At 34.9% G+C, this 25,286-nt stretch overlaps 1 protein-coding gene across 1 annotated transcript in view; it reads left to right on the plus strand.

The window, feature by feature from the left end:
• LOC129004682 (neogenin-like) overlaps positions 1–23,427 on the plus strand; it is a 160,901-nt gene extending 137,474 nt beyond the window's left edge. The window contains exons 2-12 of the mRNA XM_054433242.1: positions 11,293–11,469; positions 12,041–12,244; positions 12,865–12,989; positions 14,417–14,567; positions 14,997–15,094; positions 15,536–15,716; positions 16,484–16,611; positions 17,148–17,319; positions 19,024–19,059; positions 20,465–20,564; positions 21,713–23,427. Of these exons, the coding sequence (XP_054289217.1) occupies positions 11,293–11,469; positions 12,041–12,244; positions 12,865–12,989; positions 14,417–14,567; positions 14,997–15,094; positions 15,536–15,716; positions 16,484–16,611; positions 17,148–17,319; positions 19,024–19,059; positions 20,465–20,547 (1,355 nt within the window). The 3' untranslated portion in view covers positions 20,548–20,564; positions 21,713–23,427. The remainder of the gene's footprint in view (positions 1–11,292; positions 11,470–12,040; positions 12,245–12,864; positions 12,990–14,416; positions 14,568–14,996; positions 15,095–15,535; positions 15,717–16,483; positions 16,612–17,147; positions 17,320–19,023; positions 19,060–20,464; positions 20,565–21,712) is intronic.
• Positions 23,428–25,286: the final 1,859 nt, after the last annotated feature.

Below are 25,286 nucleotides of genomic sequence, written 5' to 3' on the forward strand. Positions count from 1 at the left end.
CACGCGAAGGGCGGCGCCGTGCTAACCTTTAATTGCTCCCATTACATTGTGATTGGGCACCACTATTTGGCACACAATTGTCACTTCCTTCCTAGACCGTTTCCGGTTCCTCTAAACACCCGGAAATGGACTCCACTAATTTATTTCACACCTCTAATGCTCTCAGTTTTGTATCGCATGAGAGATTTCACGAATTCGATTGATTGAAGCCGGACGAAGGGTGCCACTTGGTACACAGATTATACGGTAAACACAAAGTTAGATACCTACTGTGCAGTACTACCTCCCTAAAAGGAGAGTAGACGGATGGAATGCATTAAGCATGATTTTGAAAATTCAATGAGGTAGAGGTAAAAAATAAATGTAATTATCAGAGGGAAAGATGAAAGAATTGAGAAAGAAGGGGAAAAGATAACAAAACGTAACAAATAAAGTTACGAAGGGGAAAAGCCACAATTGGGAAAGAGTCCAGGTGAATAAGTCTCCGGTTTCAAGGGGTGAAAAAGATACCGCAGGCATCAGCCAACCATCTCTCTAAAGAGGGAATAATATATTCAGGAGTAGTACTGTATCCCTATATTACAAGATATCCTGTACAGTACCACTATTATCCCAACTACTATTGTTCCAACGAATAAGGAACGAGACTTCTCTCAGAACAGATATAGAGGTATCTCTCGTATCTATGCTACAACGAACAAGTCCAAGCCGCTCCACCACACCCGACTATACATAATGGCTTGATTTGGTCGCGTGATTCAGTTACCATCTCTCTCTAACTCATTACAATTCCTAATTCCTTCCTCCATTCGTCGAAACGATTATAATTTAGGCAATTTCGGTCAGCCCATGGGCCGTGTCCTCGCTGTGGGGTCCGCTATGTCGCTTAACATTCGTCGTCGTGGCTTAGCCACCCGTAGTACTGTATTGGATTTTCTTCTCCAGGATTCATTTTCTTTAGTCACTAGTGATGTAAAATAAAAATAAAATTAACTGTCATAAGCTAACGTTGAACAATTCATAACATAGCAATAGTTTTGCAACAGTTTTATAATTTTAATATTAACCTTTTGTTACAGGTATGCTGAAATGTATACATATGGGGTGTTTAAAATGTTGGTAAGCAAAAGCAATGTAGAGTTGAACAACTTTGTGGGGACAGTAATATGTAGCTATTTGTATTACAGTATAGATAGCTTTTAAAATAGTTTATACTTGTTTTGTACTGGGTAGTTTGTGCGTCAACATCACGGGGCTGTAAAATATTGGAATAGAAAACCGAAATCCAACCCCACCAATCCCACCGTTCCCGATGTTAAACTTTTGGGACACTTTAAGATCAAATTCAATAAAAAAACTTATCGCTATAAAAAGTATTGACATTCTTTGTAAACAATTTTGACAAACAACAACAATTGTTTTAATAAGTTGTAAATGTAATCGCAGTATTACTAGAGAGATCATGGCACTCCACAGTGATTGCTTCAATAAACACGGTAGTTTTCGTTTAAACCATCATCAGAAGCCTAATGCGTCATTAGCGTCGTATTTACTCCTCACACGATACCTCTTAACTTAATAACAATCATTATACATGATTGAGTGCTCAAACAAACCTCATCACATATTGCTACATATGTGATCAACGGTTGCTAGCAGTTTAGTGGGCGAGGTTGGCTGACCTGCGTGTTGTGTCTTGGCGGGAGACGGGAGTTATTGGCGCGAGACGGCGCGTTTGTGTCGCGCTCTAATGTATCGTGCGATTAACTGCTTGATCTACAACGCCGACGGTGGTTGCTAGGCTATATGGCACACAGCGACTTTGTTAGCTTATGTTCTCTCCACAACGGTTTGTTTGTTCTTTGGTCACGGAAAGGTATTTAGGCCTCTTGCGCTCTTACTTCCAGAATACATATTTGTCGCTTGCTGTTAGAACGTTATATTTTCTGACTAAATAACACGTCCCTATAATTTTAATCATCCAAAACAATAGGCCTAAATGCATCAGTCGTGTTTTGTTTTATAACTAAAAACACCAACGTGTCACAAACATAATTCTTTCAACCAATTACTTAACAAGCTCTCCACGTTAATTACGTAACTATTAAATGTCCACTGCATATTTGTAGTCAAATAGAATTCCCACCTTTTACACGCTTGCCAGTCTAGTTTGCATGCCATTATATTTATTACTCTATGTCTGTGTCTCGTGTCGTGTCCCAATGTTGGCAATTCTGCTAGCCACTTTATTCAGACAGTTGGCAGCCCTGATGACCAGCCCCCGGATGTAATTTGGCGCGCGAAAAAACACATGTTCAGTGTGCTCAAAGATAATATCGCATTTCCTCTTGCAATAACGTTTAATGACGGGTATAGCTCCCTTCAACTTGTGTGATACTACTGATTATACTAAATATATTCCACCGCGCCCCTTCATATACAGTAGTATGTTTCTTCAGCTTACTTTTAGTTAACATGCACACATTTGGGGAGATTATGAATTATCTAGTCCTTGTCTGGAATAAATTGAATTAGACCTAAATAAACTTTTGCAAATGACTGATTTTGGAGGCTGTTTCATAAAAAAAATTGACTCTAAAAACATTTTAAGCAGGACGCGGCTGATCTTATAGTATAAGTTCCAGGACCTTTATCATGTTCACATCCAACCAATGATTCTAAATCCAATGGCTTTATCCATAATATGATAAAGTTGTGACTCCGAGGTTCAAATATAGGTCTACTTCTCTAGAAAAGATGTATATGTACTAGGCGAGGAGAAATATTTTTATAGAAGACCCCTTCCTCTAAAAGCCAAATTATAATCTCTTAATTAGATACACAGAGTGTTGATAAAACGAGCACTTTATGTAAATAACTTATTACTTAATTAACTAACGTGCAAATTAATTAACCAGTACCTTCACTAAAGACACAGTCCCCTCACTAAAAACACTGTCCCTCGATAAACATTCTTTTTTACTGTTCTTGAAGGTACTATTACTATATTGTTACAGTCAAATATTTAATACGCAAATCTTGATAATAAGTGAAATAATGAAATAATGACTTTATTCCCCAAATACAAGTTTGTTTAGCCTACATTACAAAACAAATTCACCTTGGAACTATGTTGTCACAGTCTCCAGTATTTGTGACAATATCAAAGAAAAACCACAGTTATTTATAAGTTATAAAAAATTGTATGAGTCCAGCCCTTGTTGAAAAAAGTGATTAAGTCAACCTCTATCGAAAGTTTAATGACTCATATACCTTGTATTTTAATTGATCTTACTTCAAGAAGTTTCGAAACTATCTGGTCTCTTCTTCGGGACTCAAATGTGTGAAGTAGTCAAATCCAAACAACCAATAAAATATACAAACAATGCGTTCCATCTTCGTGATAGCATCTAATAAAATTTATATGAATTTAAGAAGGGAAAAATAAATTGACTTAGAATTAAATCTATAATTTGCATACGTATTAACTTAACAAGAATAATCCTTGCACCTTCGCGCCACGTCCTCATCTACTCTACCCATAGTTACGTGCGGATATTCCCGCGTTTTCGCGTGTCCTGTCCGTGTTCCAAGTGTTTTTGGCGGGTGAGTCACAAGACGTGTTTTGCATGTTGAGTAAGACTAGCGTTATATTCGACACAGGAAGTGGGTATCGCTGAATGACAGTTCTGATGTATGAATGGCAATGTGCCACGGTGTTGGGTATGCGTGGCTGCGTACAACCATTGATGACCGCGCAGTTAGTCGAAGCGCAGACAAGGCATTCTGCGAGACGTGAGTGTTAACACGTCCTCTGTAGCAGGTGTTCTTGCTTGGAGAACATTTTCAAATAACAATTCGAATTATGGAGAATGTTTGACAATTTAATGGGCGCTATTTGAAATGGCTTCACAAACAGTACTACATAGCAGCACAGGTTGTCTAAAGTCTAAACAATCGAAACGCTAGGGCAATTATATAAAAGTACCTATATCCATGGGCCAGCTTCGTGATATATGTATGAACGATCTAGATAATCATGGGAATCTTTGGGGAGGGTTATCCTTCAAATGGGAATAAATGTTCAAGGTGGTGAAATTTGCGTTTTTAATTTTTCTTAGCCTAATTTTAAGTGGATGTTCATCACATGGTTCATCAAACCTCCATAAAATCGTACTACACAGAAATGCAGCATTTTCAAACCATTACATCAACATTTTAAAATGGACCCTTGTCAATGATGAGCTGTATAATACGGATGGATTTCTTAGTCTATATTGCAATGAGATGTGCAATAAAGAAGACATCGTGCCCCGGTTATCATGCAGAAAACGAGTAAAATGTATTGTTATGTTACGATATGTTTGACATTTAATGGAACTTTATTCATTATTTTATTTTTACCGTTTACTTTTCCAAACACAAACAAGTAAAATTTATTTTCTACCACTAACTTACTGATTGAAAAGGCAATGGAGATGTCCTTGCTTTAAAGTAGGATCACCATTAATTTCATACACCTACATTTTATGATATATTTTTAAAACATATTAGAGTGACTTTGAAATTATCTCTTACTGTAAGTTTGCCGTTTAATATCTTGGACTATTTAATTTTAGTGTTCCATTTCACAAATGTACTCGTACAAAATTAAGATCTTTCATTAATTAAATCGTTGCATATTCGACATTGAGTATATGAATACAGTTGTAGTATATAGGATTTACAGTTTCTCAAATTGTTCACACAGTTTCAGTCTCAAAAAATCTAAAATAAATTTTATTCCACTCTCACATATCTTCGGATCGGATCAACTTCGTGGTCTATGTTTGGACGATCAAGGCAATCTAGGAGGCATTGGTAATTTACCAGTTGGCCACGCGCCCGACCGCTGTGGGATTTAGGAGGCTGTGTATTAGTTTCCGGAACCTCTCTGCAATGTTTACACATTTGGCATTCTTCTTCTCTCCCGATCGTGGATAATAATAGACGCCCTTCACCGTCAAACATGCTGGTCGTTTACCTCAGATCTACTGAACATCCAGACAATCAATCCTTATAATTTGTATCTGTTTCGTCCGGTATTCGATTGTTGTTGATTTAATTTTAAATTAACATTTTTAACGAATTGATATTAATAGCGAGGGAACCCGGGCGTAAAATTAAAACTACTGTATTGCAATGTAAAAGCTTTTTTTGGGCTAAGTGTGTTGGAAACACTATGAACACTGCCTCAGCCCCTACAGTCAGATAATAAAATCTAGATATGTATTGTCACTGTATTTTAACAGACACGTTTTATACAATCTTTTTAATTGAGACAACTTTGGGCATGTGTAAAATAAAATAGTCAACAAAATCCTACACAATGTTCATGTAAGACAAACCCCCTGAGATGATGGATGTTTTCTATTCGTGGACCAATCATTGCTGTCCCCACCGTCGCTGCAACCTCGTTAGTGTCGTTTATGTGGTTGTCATGTCACTCGTTTAACGAGAACGAGCCGAAGGACGTAAATAAACGATACGTTGCTGTAGGTGCCGTCACAGACCACCATTGAACGTACGGATACGTGTTTGTGTGAAAAATTGATTGATTCTAAACCCAACTTATTGAATCGTCGATTTCGCTAGGCAAATTATGTACACAGGATTAACTGACTACAGGTGATGAGTGAGCTTACTGACTGATCAGCTGATTGTTTTTATACGATCAGCTGATTTATTTTTATAAGATCAGCTGTTTATTTTGCCTGGAAGACTACAATTCACAAAAATGACATTGATTGATATTTGCTGGGTTGCTGATTGGTAATAGTGCAGATTGGTAAAATATGTCAGATTTGATCCAAGGAAAAGTCAGTAGCATTTGGTGCTTTGAAAATGGACACTACTGTCCTTGATAATTGGGATTTTCATAGATGGTCTCAGGTCTCGTCTAAACAAACAGCTGATCTTAAAGTCAAATCGACATAAGGTTCTCACTTAGGTCAAACCCGTCTTCCATTCATTTTCGGTGAAGAATATACCTTAATACCCGTCTATAATAATGAGATATAGTGATTTAAAACTAGGGAGCTACTGAATATTCTATTCTAAAATCAAACCAACAACGTTCTACATGAGGCGAGCACCACAACTTTACTACTTATCATATCTAACCTATAGTGGTCCAATGTTCGTTTTGTGTTGAATGTAGGCTTACTATTGTAGATTTATGTCTGATTGCAAGAACATCTGCGAAAAATGTTTTAAACTCACAAATTAATGTGTGCATTAACTTGATTCATCGTGAGAAACGGACTTTGAGAAATCGTACAAGCTATTTAAGGCGGCTGATTTCTCCCACATAGCAATAACAGTAAGCTTTATCTATATTTCGGATCTAATCATTGGCCTATTGGCCAAATCACCGGCACTCCGGGCGTGTCATGTCTTACCAATAAATTGTCAAGTTATTAACTTAATTTCACCCATGTAAGCTTTTTATGTTGTAATTGTAATGAGGTAACGTTCTGATATTGCTAGAAATATCGCTACGCTTTCCCGTTTTATATAGTTGTGTTTAAGGATGTAGCGTTGCATCTGACTAAATACAACAATAATTAGACTTTTTGATCTCGTCAGATTGCTAAGCTTGTTTACACTGTATGTGTTTTTAATCGTTTTCATGTTCAGTTGTATTTGCGTTTCCTGATAAGAGGTTAGTTTACAATGTGAGCTTCACACTTTCAATAATATTTTAGGGGACAAGCTATTGTTAAAATGTAGAGGTGATCATCGTGAAGAAAAAGCAAACATTAAAACGAATTCCAAGTAACCAAAAAATCATGTCTTGAAATTGCCTTAAGCTGATACTTAAGGATGTGACATAGGGGAGCGTCAATATTATGTAGGTACTGATATAATAACATCTCTTTGCCGTAGTACAAATTATTTTTTGTTGTAATCAAACTGTGTAGGTGTAGTAAATATTAGCTAATTATCTATTACTTATCTATTGGAACCGCAATTTAGTATCCACAAGGAAAGTGAACTAATATTATTTCAAAACTATGGACACAATTTGCTAACTGTTACCTAATGTTTATGATAAGAAATATACATTATCCTATTTTTAATGCTGCGAAACGAGAATAAACATCAAATGCAACCTCAACCTCCAACAATTGCATAACCCAAAAAATCAAGTCAACATAAACAACTATTGTTGTAAATTGGGTAATTCGATATAAATTATGAATGGACAATTTGAGGTTGGTGACCTAATGCGACAAAGGGGCGGAAACAGCTGTCTACTGACAAAACCAGTGTTGCCAGTCGCCACCTGTTTGAGCGGTCGATTAAAAATTAAACACCTCTTCATGAAATGAAGGGTGGTAAACTGAGGGAAGTAATGATATGGTATAGTACGGATATGTCGACACCCAGTATTGTGCGTCCGTATGTAACGGATTCTGTATCCATACCACCCTGTAAAACAATTTATACTTAACACATTTTTTCTACTGTATTACACTCTAGCTTAGGAGAAGAACTGTAATGTTTTTATAATATACTGTAAACAGAGACACTTAAACTAATTTTTAATTAGCTAATTAGTATTTGATAGATTACATTAAAAAAAACTTAGAAGGAATTTGTTTATTATCACGCAAAACAAGGTTTTTATCGATCATGAAAACTTGCTTTACTGAAAGCCATTCGATAAATTCACTTTGGCTATCCAAAATACGATGAGTCACTATTAAAAAAAGAAATTTTAAACTTAATTAAGCTTACACCGAAGAAATAATTGGCACCAGCTGCATGATATAGTCTCTACAGGTCACTTGCGCCTAGAGGTTAAAACAGCTGATTGATAAAACATTTTCAACTGTTGTGATCTGCCACTCTGCTTATGAAACCATATTTATCACAAGTTTGCCACTGAAGTAAGCTACGGGTCATAGCAAGGAGATAAGAAAAACTTCCTAATGTAGGGATTTATTAGAGCAATTTATTTTTGCTACCGTTTAACCGATAATTTAAGTCACATTTACTCATTTAGCTATTTACTCAACATGTTTAACTTTTTGCGAAGACAATTGCCAATAATATTTTTTGCATTACTGAAATAAACTGATTCTGCTTGGTAGTTTGTTGCAGTTTATAGCAAAATACACAGAAGTTTATGAGGTAAAGGGGTTGGCCTATCAATTAATTCACATCTTCTATTACATTTTAAAGTTCAAACGTCAAAACCAGCTTCCACTGCAGCGTTACTTGCAGTCTAGATTGCAGCTGTGTAAAATATTGGCTAAACCCGTTTTGGAATAGATTGTCATGTTTTGTCGTAAAACATAGAATTTACAGCGGTTTCAACGACACTGTAAAAGTTGTAACATTGTCTGCAAGATTTATAGGTTTTGACTAGGGTTGAAACGGACACCCGCTCCATATACAACTGGGAAAATATGGTGCGTGTTTCTAATAGGATATCACGGTGAAGTATTTTTATCACTCTTTTTTATGTTACAAAAACATAATGTAAGTACAAACCATATAATTTAAATTCTTAAGTGCTAAACATCTACTCGAATATAAGAAAGCTATAGTTGACTTCCACAGGTTTAAACTAAGCAACATACGAATGGTTCAAGGTTTTTCAGAGCACACCTATTGTTGGAATGTTAGGTTAGTCATTGCGCAAATCTTTGTTTAGGTGCTCATAGTTCATGTCGCTGTACAATTGAACCTTGACTCGATTCAAGTCCGCGAATTTACTTTCCGATTATTGTGTTGTCTGAACTTACTTCTGAACAACAGTTACATTTAATTTAGTAGAACAATTGATTTAATTAGATAATTTTTGCACTTGGCTTTGTTACGTTGTATAAAAAGTGGCAAAGTTTGTATTTGAAACCCACTTTTGACCAACTTTGGTCTAGGTAAATTTATTCCCAATCTAATTCAATTACAATTATTAGAAATATTATGTGTTGTACTAACATTGAAATCTACTAATGTATCGTCAAAACCAAAAATGTACGTCAATATCTTGAAACCCCGAATTTTACCACATTTAATTTAAAATATTTAAATATACCACTATGTTTATGTCGTTATGGAGCCGAAATTTACTACTAAAAAATTTACAAAAAATCTTTTGAAAGGCACGAAGTTGCTACTATACCTTGTAAAATATAGAAATTTACTACTGTAAAAATACTGAACTGTACCAATCACTATCTTTAAAAATGCCTAAATCTACCATCATAATTATCTTTTTATACAATCAATCCTTTTAAAACCCGAGACGTACATTTATAGATTTCATTGTAATTCATGTTATTATTGCGTATCATTGAGACATCGAGTGATAAGTCTCGGTTTCAGTTTTTAACTGATGAAATCTTCATAAAAACACAGATAGCAAGGTTTTATATTGACCGCCAGGTCGACGACTCTGTTGTTATTTTTATCAAGGAAATGCAATTTATTTCTGGGTGACCCATATAGTGGATCTTTAATTTAACTGTCGCTGGATCGAAATCAAAATCTACACCTGGTAAAAGTTATTTTAGATTCACTTCTTTTTGTAGACACATAAAACTATCATCTCGACGTGTAGTATATTTCAACGTTACTTAAGAAAAAGTTTTCTAATGAATTTAAATACAAAATTGTTTTTAGTACAAGCTAAAAACCATTTATATTAATTTTATTTGGCTATTTTTATCTCTATATATTTTGTTTTTAATATTGTCAATCAATAGATAAAAAAATCGATCGAAACATATTTATTTGTAGCTTTGAACTCCTAAAACCCTGTAATTTAGTACATAGTAATACTGTATCTAAATAAAGGGTCCATTATTCGGACATGTTTACTATTTAGTTAAGTATTTTTGTGTTCAGTTTTCTTCAGTACTTAATAAAAATAAATTTAAATTAATAACAATTTATTTCATTCATGTTGTTTATTATTACAGTATTTGTGTAATTTTGGGAAAAAAAACGTTATTCATAAGATTTGTCGAGGCCTACAACGCTCGTTTTTAATTTGCCATACACGACTCTGTTGCAAGTTGCGTCTTTTAAATGAAGGCGTCGATACAAAAACCACCACTACTCCAAATCTCCAATCCAGATGATTTTATGAAGATGGATATTTGAAAATCCAAATCCTGCGTAAAATATTTAATTTGAGTGGGGTAAGAATAAACGCTTTTACAAATTGTAATAATGAATTTGGTTAGTGTCCGATAATTAATATTTTATTTCAAACTGCAAACTGCCAAGTGCATCTTATAGTAAAAAAAATACTTTAATTCAGTGTGAGTGATTATTATTAGTGTTCTAAATATTTTCAAGAGAGAAACTGTAAAAAAATGTATAAACAAACAAATACAGTACAGCTATGAAAGTCTACGAAAATACTGTTTATGAAAGTTACTGTACTTCTAGCCTTAACTTTCCATTTGAAAAACCAGTTTCTGATTCAAATCAAAGAACAATTATTATTTTTCAATAGACCATATTGAGCAGTGGAAGAGAAAACTACCAAGGGAAGAGCTTATTATTCTTTCTATCAATAGGGGAAGAGTGAGTCATACTAAACTGTGGGGAGAAGAGAGGGGGATTCAATTGATAAGAGTATTTGTATCAAGGGGAGAATATGATGGTTACTTGGGTTATTGTAGACTTCGGGCAATGGGCATGCCTTAATTCAGAAGTTATTCTCCTACATTACCAATCACCGATTGAAATGTTTTAACCCACATATTGAGTGAAGGATGCGTGTAAAATGAAATGAGATGTCCTGTGTAGCTTTGTTACTGACTGAGACCAACTGTTTTATTAGCCAGGACCACTTATTACCACTTAAAAGCCCAATGATAGTTGAATCCATTTATGTATGTTATATCAAACACCCAAAAACACCACGTCGATTTACAAATATCCACACTTTTACAAAACAGAGTGTATAAAAAGCCTGGGAATCATTGCAAGTATTGTAACAATATTTGGATATTAGTAAAATTGTACACATCCACTCACCATCAGACTAGCACAGACATCTCTACGAAGATAACTTTTTGGGGTTCAAGGGGGGCCCGAAACAGATATTTCAACACAAAATTCAAAATAAAAAATTTGGACAAAAACAATACTTTTTCCACATATAATACAAAATTACAGTGACAATCAGCTGTTAGGATCCCCAACACATGTGTCATCTATTCTATATTTTCTTAATGGAGTTCCATGTCCCTGTTTCATCTAGTCTAATAGTTTCTCCTGTTCCAGGACTAGCTAGACCACAGCAGGACGACTACCAGGAGGACGGGGAAGGAGACGACTACCCAGACGGGGATGAGGACGAGGAGTCCGGTCCTCCTCCACAGATCATCAGCCGCGGGTCCACACAAGTAGTGGAAGTCGGCAACGTCGCCTTCCTGCCTTGTGATGTGGATGGCAATCCAAGTATGTTGAGTAGAGATTAAAATTATTGATTCGTTTTAATAAACAGTAAAGTCTCGATTATCCGATCTATTTCTAACTTCTTCACTCAAGTTGTTCAGTAAGCATTACATCTAACATCTGTTTTGATCCGCATACTTTTCCTTTTCTTTTCCTTAATCTTTCTGGAAAATGCAGAAACCATGTTTAATGAATCTGCACTGGAGTAATCATGAAAATAATTATATGTGTTAGTTAGGTGAAAAAATGTTTGATTTTAATTCACTAACTTAGAATAGGATTTTAATCCAAACAACAAAATTTTAGGGGAATTTTTGGAAATATCAAAGAGTATGTTTATTTATGTTATGAAAAACAATTTAGTGTACACTATTTTTATGTTGCCTTGAGAAAAGCTAGCTGGTCTAGTAGAAGAGCTCTAGATATTTGAGGTCTGGGTTACAAATCCCACCAGCAGATTGTGATGATGCCACAACCCTCGACCAGGTTCTTGGCAAGAGCCTAGTGTCTTACGATGTGAATGCGAACATAAAAATAAAATTATGTTGTCTATCAATACAATTTGGATTTGCAGGTTCCTTCTCGAGGATCTGGCGTAAAGATAAGACCGGGCTGTTTGTTGGGAACATCGCTCAAGGAGATCAAAATCCTCGAATCACCAACCTGGCCAATGGAACACTGGAGATTCGACAGATAGAGCCAAGTGATGCTGGGACTTACTACTGCAAGATCTCTTCAGGGAAGGGAGAAGAGATTCAACATATCCTGCAAGTCAAGAGTGAGTATTTTACTGGTATTTAATAAGGCATGAAACCATATTTTTTACAAAATCTCTAAACTTGTAGTACTTTGGTCCCCTTGGTTAAATCTTGTACTTGTACAACCAAGTACCAAGTAGGCTACTACCAGTACTAAATTTGGTCCTGATCTTTGTTAAAAAAAATGTCTGGGATATCTAAAGTTATGAACAAAAATGACTGGATACGTTATTAAAATATTTATGCACAAAATTAGTAAACTAATACCATAGACTATTCATTTACTGTATTGGTATTCCAGTTATTCAACTTGATAAGTGAACAAATTAGTGTACTTCATCTACCAACATCACATTTGTACCAACTGTTTTAGGCCTGGGGGTAAATTTTGTGAGCATCAACATCATTCATTGATGGTGGGTTTGACTGGAAAATAAAGACGTTGATTCCTTTAATCCACTGGACCCTATATCAATGAAGGATCCTTTATACTTAAATTGTTACAACCAATTGTTGCTGTCAAAGACATCTTTCACATCACTCTAAAGGAGTAATGGCAATCATTGCGGGCTATTTATGTTTTAAAATTGTGTGATTATGATGTTTATGCTGATATTTCTAATGATTATGATAATGACAGGTGCTGCTCGTATAACCAGCTTTTCACCTAGTGAGAAGTCAGTCAACATCAGAAAAGGTTCTTCGCTCACCTTGGAATGTATCGCTCAAGGATATCCAACACCTTCCATCAAGTGGTTCCGCAATGTAAGTACCCTTGAACCCTTTAGAAATCTATAAGATAAATACAGGTGTTCACAAAAGAACTGAAACATTTTAAAGGCAAATACTGATACCAAAAGAGGCTATGTTTAATGTTTTGTATATGTATTTAAAGCTAAAATTCTCGAGTTTTCATAGAAACTTAGTATAACTCAATATGAGCACCATTAGTGGGCAGGCATAGATCTAAGCGAAAATTGACCTCTTACCAGGATTTGGTCAGTACTTCAGGAGATGTTGCATCAACGCATGTAACTATTCTCTGTCGGATATGATTCAGATTCAGATCCCGAATCTGGACCGGGTAGATATCATTCTTTACTGCCCCCAAAGGAAAAAGTCCAGAGGAGTCATATCTGGACTCCTAGGCTATTGGATGGACCCTTCCCTGCCAATCCACCGATTGTCGAAACGAGTGCTTCTCGCACACGCAAACTGTAGTGTGGTGTCGCTCCATCCCGTTGACAATAGACAGAGCCATTCTCCATCGCAATGTTATCCAACTGTGGGAAAAAGTACTCCTGTAACATGTCACTATAAACTTCCCCTGAAGTACCTACTGACCAAAAACTGGAAAGAGGTCAAATGTCGCTATATTGCCAGGCCACCAATGGTGCTGAAGGTGCTTATATCGAGTTGTAATAAGTTTCTAAAAAAACATGAGCATTTTAGCTTTAAATACATAGTTGTTTCAATACCATCAGTTTGGGGAATTGAAAAAATATTGTCTATATGAAACAATTATAAAAATCTACTGCAATAATTTTTAGGAATTGTTTAAAGATTTAAAAACTCTTGAGAAAAAATTTAACTTAAGTAAACAAGTTTGAGGTTAGTGACCGCCAAATTCCAAAGTCAGTTTAGTAGTACTATACACATTTTTTAATATTCTGTTTGCACTGAGACTAAGGATTGGGTATATGTGAGAGGGAACCACAGGGTCACTATCATAATCGGACATGGTGGGCCTGGGCCCAGGGGCACAAGCAGAGGATTTAGGTTTGTTGGAGGAATGTTAAAACTTCCCCACTAGGTATGTGGAGAGATGCGCAACTATCTCTCAAGCTCTTAGCAATATACAAACTGCGGGCCTGGGGAAGCATGTTTAAGGATTTGACAAACTGTGAAATACACTGCGATTGAAAACAAAGAGTAACCACTGTGCCCAACTGTAAAAGCCTTATAATTAACACCATAATCTCTGTGTGTCCTAACTAATTGCCATACAGCTAGTGATGTAGTCCAATGCGGGAACGCTCACCATTGTCTCAAAAAAGAAAAATCAAAGGTTGCCTATTAAAATATAGGATTTTGGAAAAATAAAGGGGTAACGCTAATCCCATGTGTAACACCCCTGTATGCAGCCCCTAGTTGAAGCTGCTAATATCACGCTTGACTTGATTCTGTCCCAGGGCCATGTACTGGAAGACCAAGATCCATCCATCCACGGAGCCAGGTACACCATCACCAGCGCTTCCTTGGAAGACTCCGGAATGTACAAGTGCACAGCCACCAACGGACAACAGATGCCTGATGAGAAGATCGTAGAAGTCGAGGTTCACTGTAAGTAAAAGTCGAAACTTCAGCTTATTACTTGTTACCTTTATTATGTGTAAGAGAACGACAGTTCATACTCGAGCAGCCGGTACAAAATCCACCACAGATTGTGCAATCACAAAACGCAACAAGCCTGAGGGTGATGACGACTCTTAAGGCGACATACTTTGAAACCAAAGCTGTTATGTCTTGGATTCACATGTTGGTACCCTGTTTTCAAAATTTTTAACCAGCTCTACTGACAAAGTCTTTAAGCCAAATGTTGCAAAACTAACTTATCCTGCCGGGAATGGACCTGGCACTGTTAAATTACGTGAAAGGGCTCAAAGAATTAAACTTAATTTCAAAAATTATTTATGAATAATTAAAAAATATTTTAAAAGATTTTGCATAATTTAAAACAAATATCTCAATATTAAACTTTGATTTTTTCAGATCCGCCACAGATAACAATTGGAAGAGCAATTGTACCCACAGGAGAAGGCTACGAGTCTGAACTTAAATGCAGCGTTAACGGAATGAAGAAACCAGAGGTAGGTATTTTTCAATAAACGTAGATTTGCAAAGTATTACTAAAAAAAACACAGTAATTTATCATAAGATTTTGTTAGTTTAACGTTTAACAATCTAACAAGAAGATAACATTTTATCAAATAGGTGTGCTAAGGATGTTGTTACCAGTTTAGTGAAATAAATCGTGAAATCAGTGAGAGGGGGCAGAAACTATATGTCTATTTACTTTGCAGATGTTTGATATCAGTAGGAATATACAAAAGACAAGAAGTAGTTTCTCAAAGAAAATATACCAATGTGATGCAAAGTTACCATACACCATACAGTCATGTATGTGCATCTTCAAACCGTATCTTAAGGTTTTTAACCAAACACAATCTATAAAAAATACATCTTTATTTAAATCAAAAATTTTCCCACAGTGCTTGTATATTCTTCTTAAAGTTTTTTTTGTCTTTCAGCTGAGATGGTACAGAAATGAAGACCAAAAGCCAATCATGGCTTCAGATAGAATTAGGTTAGAAAAGAAGGGCCATGAACACATACTCCGCATATTGAAAACTCAACAATCAGACTTTGGTGACTATGTTTGTGAGGCGAAGAACACTGAAGGACAACAACAAGCTATTATCACTCTGACAGGTAAATTGTTTTGGTAAAAAAATTTTTAAAAACACGAGGCTAGTGTTTGCTGCTAACTGATTAACGCTTAAAAATTAGCCCTGTGTAAACGCTCCATTAGCAAAAATAATAACTAGCACGCCCAATCCTAGCTAATCCTAGGTTGAAAGTGCTGTCAGTGACAAACAAATAAATTTTTTGGGGTGAACAGTAGAATCCATCTAGTCTTGCCCTTGGTCGGAACAGTGAAAAGGTCAGATTATGCGAGGAACAGTATGTTCAGGATTTGCCTCAATTATTGCAGTATATGCGTTGTTTCCTTTACGGCAAGGAGATATTCAGGAGTTTTCCGGGATTACAGATAACCAACTTAAAGTTTCCGTGATTGTGTGAGAGGATGAAGATTTTTTCCACACTGTGGAATTTGCCTTGGACTTTTCGTTCCCGTGTCCGCAGGAGGTGTTCAATATTTTGCCATGACTGCGGTAGACTTTGATAATGTTTCCTAGATTTGGCCGCATCTTGGGGGATGACAAAAATGTTTCTCTGATCGCAGAAGACGCTGATGAGGTTCCTGTTACTGCTGATTATATTCAGGTTTTTTCGCCATCACGGAAAACAATGATGAGGTTTCTGTGACCGGGATGGGGATAAAAAAGATTTTTGCCATGATTGCGGGAGATGGTGATGATGTCCACGCGAACATGGGAAATGGTCACAATATTATATTTTCTATTAATGAACACACAATAAAACACAAATTGACAGTTTGTTTCAAATATTTCCAGGCAAACCATCTAAACCTGAGCCAGACACTGTTGTAACGGAAGGTGAATCCAAGAACCCCCTCCTTACCTTCAGAATCGAGAGCTTTGCTCCCATCGAAGACTACGAACTACTTTACAAGAGAGAGGAAGTAAGTAGGGTATTGTTGTAAACATACAGGTTTTCCTATATCATTAGGCTTATGAGTTCAAATAGGCCTGACAAAATCAAAAACAGAACAATAGGTATTTTGTGCTATAAAGAAAGTCGTTCTGTTGGTTATATGAGCATCTGTCCATGTTATGTGTTTGGCTGTTGAAACAATCTGTTGTAGCTTTATTCAACCACTGCAGAAAATCTATTTCTCTTGCTTGCACTCCCAACAAACCTAAAACCTCTCACGTGCTTAAGACCAGGCCAATTTTAAAAGCAGCCCTGTACTGGGATTTTTAATCAGCCAGACATTCTAACCTAAATATGTGCTCAATTTTTCACAGCACAAAATAGGGGTTGTGGAGTTTCACTACATACCTTTATTTGTTAATTCTGACTATCCAGAGGAATGATACAGGTTTATTAGTTTATTTAGTACGCAGTAGCACAGATTCCATCAGTTACAATTGACCAACTAAAAAAATATTTTCTCCAATTTGTTGTACTAGCCTAAGAGGTGATCTGATGTTACAGAGTGATGAGTGGACCTCTGTAAAGCCTTCAGTCACAGCCCCATACGATGGCCGTTTCTACATAATGAAGCACACACTACAAGGTCTAGAGCCAGGTGTCTACAACGCTCAACTTAAAGCCAAGAACATCCACGGATGGTCAGAAATGTCAACCAAAATTACCTTCCCCAAAGGTAAGTGATTAATTAGATGTTTAATAAGTTTAGCAATTTGTTTTTTGTTAAGGATTTCGAGGGGTTTTTTTCGACCACAAGTAGGCCTACGTTTTAAAACTTTTTTGATGTTTTTTTTTTTTGTTTACTGAATTAAATATACAGCCAATATAAGACAATGTTTCTTCTAACATGGGTTCTTCTTTTTTTGCACTAACTTGCTAATAATTATTTTTACTTTTCCACTAACAAACTTGTTTGAAAACGTCATGTGGGAGTACTAACATTGACTTTTTTATGTGCTACAAATCCAATTTTAAGGTTTTTTGGTTCATATTCTTTTTTATTTCCAAAATGTTTTTTTCCATAATTTATTAATAGGTATCATTACATTTCAAAATGCACAACATTTCAAGAGAATCATTGTTCCATAATTTTTATTTTATTGTTTCTTGTCCCCCCAACAAAAAAAAAACATTCTACCTCTTCGTGCCACCACTAAATGATTATCGTCTAGCTTAGTGAATATATATTTTTTTTGTCTTCTATAGCATGGCATAAAATTCCAGATTTGATCAAATTGTCATAACAAGTGTTGAGTAAAGAGCCAAGAAGAACTTAAAACACCACAATCTGCTTTTTCTTCTCTGAGTCTTAGTTTCATTTTCGTACTCTATAACTCAACTCACACTGAATATCAAATTTCCTTTTCATTACTTGAGCTGTTATCAAGCCCTGGTACAAAATGTTGCAGGGCGTTGAGGTTTTAATTTTTTATCTTGAAGAACTTTATAATTGTTACGATAACTGGCCATGTCAAAGTAGAAACAAAGAAGTAGTAAAGATGACTTTTCTCCTTGTTACCATATTTTATTTAAGTAGTCTTCATCGGAGACATCGTAGACTAAAGCTACTTTTCATAAACCAGTTTAAGTTATACACCAGAATCCTGCTGGTCCAAACGTCCAGCCAATACGATCGTCTAGACTAGACGTCCAGCTCCATCTTTTGTTGGGTAGAAATGATTCATATTTTTGAATAGAAAAGAAAGTTATTCGTTCTGAAATACTAACCAGAATATCCAGCCAATCAGGAAACCAAGAAAATTGGGAATTGTAAAAGAAACCTAACATCCGTGAAATGGTTTGTTAATTTTGTACAGAACTGCAAAATTTATAATAATCGCTCCAACAGCATAATATATTCATTGTTGTTAGCGTTTCATTGGTTCTCTTTTTAGGTGGTTGTGTTGTAAGAAGGAACGTGATCGCTGTAGATAATAAATTATTATTTCCTTGATCATAGAAGACAAGCCAATCACAGTTTTTTCATGATTGCAGGAGCAATGTATGGCTATTGGTTATTTCCTTTCCAGTCATATAAAATGCATTGATTTAATTTTTTCATTCAATTTTACTGAATTTCCTGCTGATTAGAACAATCTGTTGGTAATGCAAACCATGTCCGGTCTCAAATATTTTGGATTAGCAGGACTCTGGGGTTTTTTTTAATGCAAATATTTCCTTCCAAATGATGCCATTTCTTTGCATGAAATCATAATTCATCCATTCATTCAGAAACTCTTTAATCAGGTCTATTTTTTTATTGGGTCTCAAGACATTTTAATCACTATGGTTCGCTACAATTTTATGCTTGTTTCATTTTTTGTTTGGAGCTTGTTTTTGCACTGTAAAGATCAGCACAGCTTATTATTTTTATTTACAGAACACGAGGGCGACTTAACCGAAACTGGACTGTTAGGTAAGTTTGTTTTTCGGTTTTATTTGCTTTTTTTGCCTTTTAATGTTGTGTTACGTTTCATCCACTAATCTATTATATTGGCTGTTGCTGTTAGTGTCCTTGGAATTTATACTGGAAAACATATGTACAAGACATAACTGAGTATCTTATATCCTTTATACATAGTTTTTACTTTGATATAATTTATTGTACAAAGTAAACTAACACTTAGTATTCTAAAATTACTGTGTTATATCTTAGTTACAATCCAGTCATAACATTCTGGAATGTTTGTTATAGAATTTTTGTAAAAAAATATTTAAGTTTCTACAGTACCTTTACCACCAACGAACAGTAATTTTTCATATTTATCAGGTGAAAACCATAAACAAGATAGGTGTCACAAAAAAACACCTAAACGTTTACATAGAGGCTTTATGGGTGCTTTATGAAACAGAAGTTATACTAAACTCTCGACAATTATAATTTATTATACCGGTACCAAAATAACTGCTTTTTACTATCTAACCTTAATGAGTCAAAATTAAAAGGGTATTGCCTGCCTTAAAAAAATTACCTACAAGGGCTTTAATGCTCTTTCTTCTCCTCTTAGTCATTATATCATCCCGAACAGTGATTTTCAATTGATTATCCCTTGACGTATAATAACTAAATCTAGCATTCACCTATCAATTCTGAGTTTAAACTATTGATCATGGTATTTCACAATTGTGAACTATACTTGAAAGCTATACTTTTTCCCTTGTATTGTTTGTATTAGCCATACTGTTAGATTACTTAAATAAAATGGACTTTTGTAGTACCCTTATTTTCCACAAATCAATATCAGAAAATTTGTATTAATTGTATGATGAAAAATAATTCATTGAATGTTGGTAGATCTTTTCACTAAAAATTTACTTCAACATTTAATTTACCTATAGTTTATCACTTTATTGTACTCTTTTAAACAATTTTTTACTCACTACATAGTTTTATTTTTGTATTACGCAGTATAACTGCGGTAGGTACTTAACTTTAACTCCTTCTGACTCTGTTTTAATTATTCTTTATTATTCTATTTTCTCACCTTACTGTTTTACTTATTACAATGTTTCGCCTACTTATCACATTACTTTATCCTCGTACCATAGACAAATAGAATGAATATAGACCGGCAGCAGTGCTGCGGTTAGCATATGTTCCGGCGCCCACCGCTAGGAGTGTCGTGTAGTTACAGCGCACACCGCTGCAGCATCTGCTGGTAGCATACGGCTCCTGCGCTCCTTGCCTGCAGCGGTGTGCGCCGGAAGCTTCCTTTGACAGTCTATATTTATTCTATTTGTCTATGCTCATACTCACTGATCACCCTTATCACCATGCAGTGTTTTCTCCTGTCAACTCATCAGCTGATGGTCTGTTACAGCTGTTGAAGGATCAGCTGCTAGTGAGCTGAGGATATCTCTAGCGCTCCTCGTGTCTCTATTGGTCGCTCACTTCTCCTGCTGACCACTCACGAGCCATTGGTCAGTATCTTAAGTATTATTTGTGTGTTTTTCAATGTTATCGATGGACATGTTGTTAATACCATAGTTGTTGAGAGCCCTAAACGGCATCAAGATCTAGAATCTAATAAGCAACCTTCAAACTTGGAAGGTGAGAACTGTAATTGTGAGACCACTGGGATAAACCCACAATAGCAAATAATGCAGACGTTGCTGAATCTGGGCAGTCATTTGACAGCTGTTCATAACGCCCAGATATGAATTTGCCCTGAATTATGTTACAAAGTCAAAGCTTTAGTAGATTTTAAAATTCAGAAATCGGAAAATCTTTATTCAGAGTATACTACCCAAGTTTTATTGTGTAAAAGGTGTAAAGGGATCGTAAGTTATTTTTTCACTTAAATTAGCTGTGACTTTAACATGTACTTCACCATTTATTGGGTGCCCATAGGGAAAAGACCAAATAAATAAAAAACTTAGTGTCCACTTGAAATTTGTAAAATCAAATTCATGGTTTTTCACAGTCAAATTTACATATAATTTGTGATGTTAATAAGGATCACAGAATGGATACAGGCAGAATATTAGCATGTCGTAGTGGACCTTAGAGATAAATTGATCAGTGTAGGGACACCGCAATGGTGTTCCTGAGGGTGTTTAGTTGACAGATTACAGCCCAATGATTTGTGATTCGGTACTAGCCGCTAAAAGCTCAAATGATCGAACACCATGCCAGGAAATTGAGCCAAGTCAAGCTTTTACTGCCGCGTTTGCTGAAAGCTTCTGCAAAGATTACCCGATCAAAAGTTTTCAATCTCACCACAATGGCAAAAGACTATAAGGTCCTGTCCTAGCTGTGTACAGTAACTAAATTTGCATGAGCAACAGACATACCGACAGCAAACTCTTAAATGCAAAGTTTTGAGCGAGTTCTAGTAAGGGGAGCGGCACAAAGTCTGCGATATCAGGCCAGGCGTAATTTCTTCCTGATATTTTGTACAGTGAATAATGCTGTTGTAAGATGTCGAATCAGGCAGCGATATCTTAAAAAACTTGTTAGTGAAAAAATGTATTTGCCGGGGGACCTTAGTTTCTACTGTATTTAAATTAAGATGCTGAACATTTCGCTGTGTACTAAATCACACTAACCTATACTTTGTCTGTTTCAGTACATCCTGGTTGAACCACGACTGCTAGAACTGCATGTGTGCTTCCTAGTTGTCCATTACCTAATTTTCTCGCCGTGTTGCATTTTGTCGTTATTTATTTATTAATCCCAGTGCAATGACAAGTATGTAAACCAAGTAGTTTTGTCTCAAAACACACAAAGACAAATATTCATATTGGACGCACTGAACTTAAAAATTTAAAAACTTAAATATACCCTGAAACTGTCTAATGTATATATGTAAAGTTACTCTGTTCTTAAGGAACTTATAGATTTATTTAAGCTTTAAGGTTTAATGCCCCAGATTAGTTTTTGTCAATTTTGTAAGCCCCTTTTCAAGAGCTTTAAGTACCGTTGGAGCTGAAGATTGGCTGTAAATCGCCGTATTCATTGTACATACTTTTATGTTGTAAATGTACACAGAAATCTGGAATTTTGTTTATGAGCCAAAGTATTCACTAGCTATTTTAATTAGTTTGTAAGAAAATGTTACTGTCTTTATTGTATAGAAAGTTGTGCGTGATGAGTGGATACGAATACGTAGAACGTTAGTTGTTAATATTGGACTGTTTGAGAGGCGAGTGAAAGAAGTGTTTTATTCTCTTATTCCTTTTTTCTTTTCCATATTTTTTATTTATGTTTTAATGGTTTCTTAATAGACCATACTGATGTGTTCACATATGATAGAAGTATGTTAGATAATGTATATTATAGATCAATAGGATAACTGAAAGAACCTTATAAAAATTGGTGTTAATAATATGGTTATTTTCAATTGCTTTGTTAAAAAAATCAACTTTTATCTAATCACTAAGAACTAAATTGCAAACTATGGAAATTTCTTCTAATAGTCATATTAGAATACAAATTAAGAAACCATTTCATTTTTATAAATGTGTATTAATTAACTTTAGATTTTTAAGTGTACTATATTTATGTATGTTGTTTTATATTTTTAACTTTCTCTAGAATACACTCAATGTTTTAATGAGGGGATTCAAACTTTAATATTACCAGATACCTTAGTCTAAATGTTAGAAATTGTATACCGGTACTGAACTTTTTAAAATCAAGGTTTTATAGTGACTTCACACTATTTCCTTTACATTTAAATGTGTGACCTATCCAGGGATATTTGATATGTTTGTCTTTTATAGACCCACAAAAAAAATCAATAATGTCCTCTAAACCTTTGCCTCCAGTAATTTTTTATAATATTTATTCTCTAAATCATTTACAGATTTTGAGAGACTAAAAATGCCTTTTAACTGCCTTCTAATACCAAATGAAGCATTCATTTGGTAATTATTTATTTTAGTAAAGTGCCTACAAAGTGTTCTCTTGGTACATGTGTTGCCTTTTAAGACAAAAACTACAATCCCTGCCTACAACTAATTTCTATATTTTTGGATGTTTTTCCTTGAAAAAAACTCTGTTAACTGTTGGTGACTAGAATAAGTCTGAGTTATTTAAGATGTTCTCTGACTGTAAGAGTTATTGACAGGTTAACAAATAAATTTATAGCATGCTAAAAAGTTTTTTTTTTAAGAAGATAGAACAGTTTACTAATATGATTCCCCCACCAAGATAATGTATATAGTTTATTATTATTTGATAGTGTAAAAAAATGCAAAATGTTGGAATTGTTTATGTACGTTTCTAAGTAAAGATTTTTTTGTGTAATTAATTAATAGCCAAATAAAAATTTAAAATTTTGGTTGTAGTTTGGTTTTTTGTTCCTGTCTTTGTTCTTGTCAGAATCTATATAATAAATAAGCCAAAACAAAATTTGTCCTTAGAACTCCTCCGCCATTTCTTAACCGATCTTAACCATTTACAATTGGAAAGAGCATGTCGCGTAGATTTGCAAACTGACATTACATTTTGAAAAAACCCCATGGGCTCTGTCCCCATGTTATCCTTATGAAGAACATATCTGTTTACATTATGATCAGCTGGATAACTTAATTGCTGTTAACATTTATATTTGCAATTCAAGGAAGAGTGTGTATAAACACTGATTTGGTTGAAATAGTATATTTCATTACTAGGTCCGAAAGGGGCATTTTCCGACAAGCGCTCAAGTTTCATGTGTGAGGCAAAGCCGAACACAGAAAAACTAAATTTCACGTGCGAGGCAAAGCCGAGCAGATGAGAGTTATTTTCACGTATGAGGGGAATCCGAGAACGGGAAAAATGGAGCAAGTGTCGGAAAAAAGCTTTGGGTACGAGTTATGAACAATACTTTTAATCACGACACAAAAATCCACACATACAGAATAACATATCTCAGTAGTATTAAAATAGTTTATACCACTTTTTATTATTAAAAATACACTTCACAACTTAAAGTTTCATATTTCTAAATTATTTAGATAAATGTATTAATACATACTTCGTCACTTACATTAATTAACTTAGCATTTTGTAATTTGTTAAGCTTTCTCTATTTCTCTTCTTATCTTTCCCGTGATTTATCCCGTGAAAGGTGATAAGTTAAGCTGTTTTCATCCAATCATCATTAATGTTAGACATACTTTGAGCAATTTCAAACATGCACTATGTTAAAAACAAAGCAAAACAAAACTAATGCCTGTTTCTGTATAGATTTAGATTGTGCAACAATAAGCACAGCTGATTCAAATTATTAAATTAAACCGTAACAAAACACTAGCCCGCGTAGTGAGTAAATGGAGAACTAATCGAGAGCGAGGGAAAGAAAATTTAGAGCGAGGGAAATCGATCAGCTGATTATTAAATTAGAGCTTGGGAAACGAATACTTTCATTGACGTCAGCAGTTATCGAAAATAGTTACTTTCCTTACGGAGTGATGAAATTAATATTTACTATTTGAATTTGGGTTTGCGTACATATTACAATGGGAAAAATCAAGAAAGCCTGGACAATTTGATATATATTACCAAATAAGAAAAATAAATTAACACGGTAGGGCCTACTGTACTTCTTGAACAATCCTTGAAAAAACCGATTTGCTAACTATGAAAACATAGAAAAGTCGTAGAACGTGACCTAGAAGAAAAAATAGAGAGATGTTTTTTAAGAATTTATTATCATTATTTAGCCTATATAATGAAGAACGCCTACAAGATGAGGTTTCCTAAAAACGACGAACCAGGATCTTCGCCGATATGTTCTACCATTTTTAGTAGAAACCATGGATTAAATTTGTGATAATTGCAGAGGAGCCCCCTCTAAGGCTAAATAAAACTGGTATGACAATGACATTAGAACATATGTTTTTATAAAAGTAATCGTAAATTAATCATAAAAGTAACTCAGTTAGGGGAAACAAAAAACCATCTGAACAACATCAGGCCTTTTAATTCTGCATTTTCTCAGGTAAATATAATTGACGTTATTACAGAAATGAACCAAAAGAATGTCAATTGAAGCAAATACAATTGTCACAGCTACATGTTATGAAGGAAATCAGGTAGTTCTTAAGTAAAGTGAACAAAAAGTATCTCTATTTAAAAAAAAATCTGAAATTTGTTAAAATACTGGTGACAATGGTGATACCATTCAGGCTACATTATCAATGACGAATATAATC

Source organism: Macrosteles quadrilineatus, unplaced genomic scaffold (assembly GCF_028750875.1).
Source record: "Macrosteles quadrilineatus isolate MER2022 unplaced genomic scaffold, UCM_ALF_1.0 Scaffold_10__1_contigs__length_6754688, whole genome shotgun sequence".
Lineage (NCBI taxonomy): Eukaryota > Metazoa > Arthropoda > Insecta > Hemiptera > Cicadellidae > Macrosteles > Macrosteles quadrilineatus.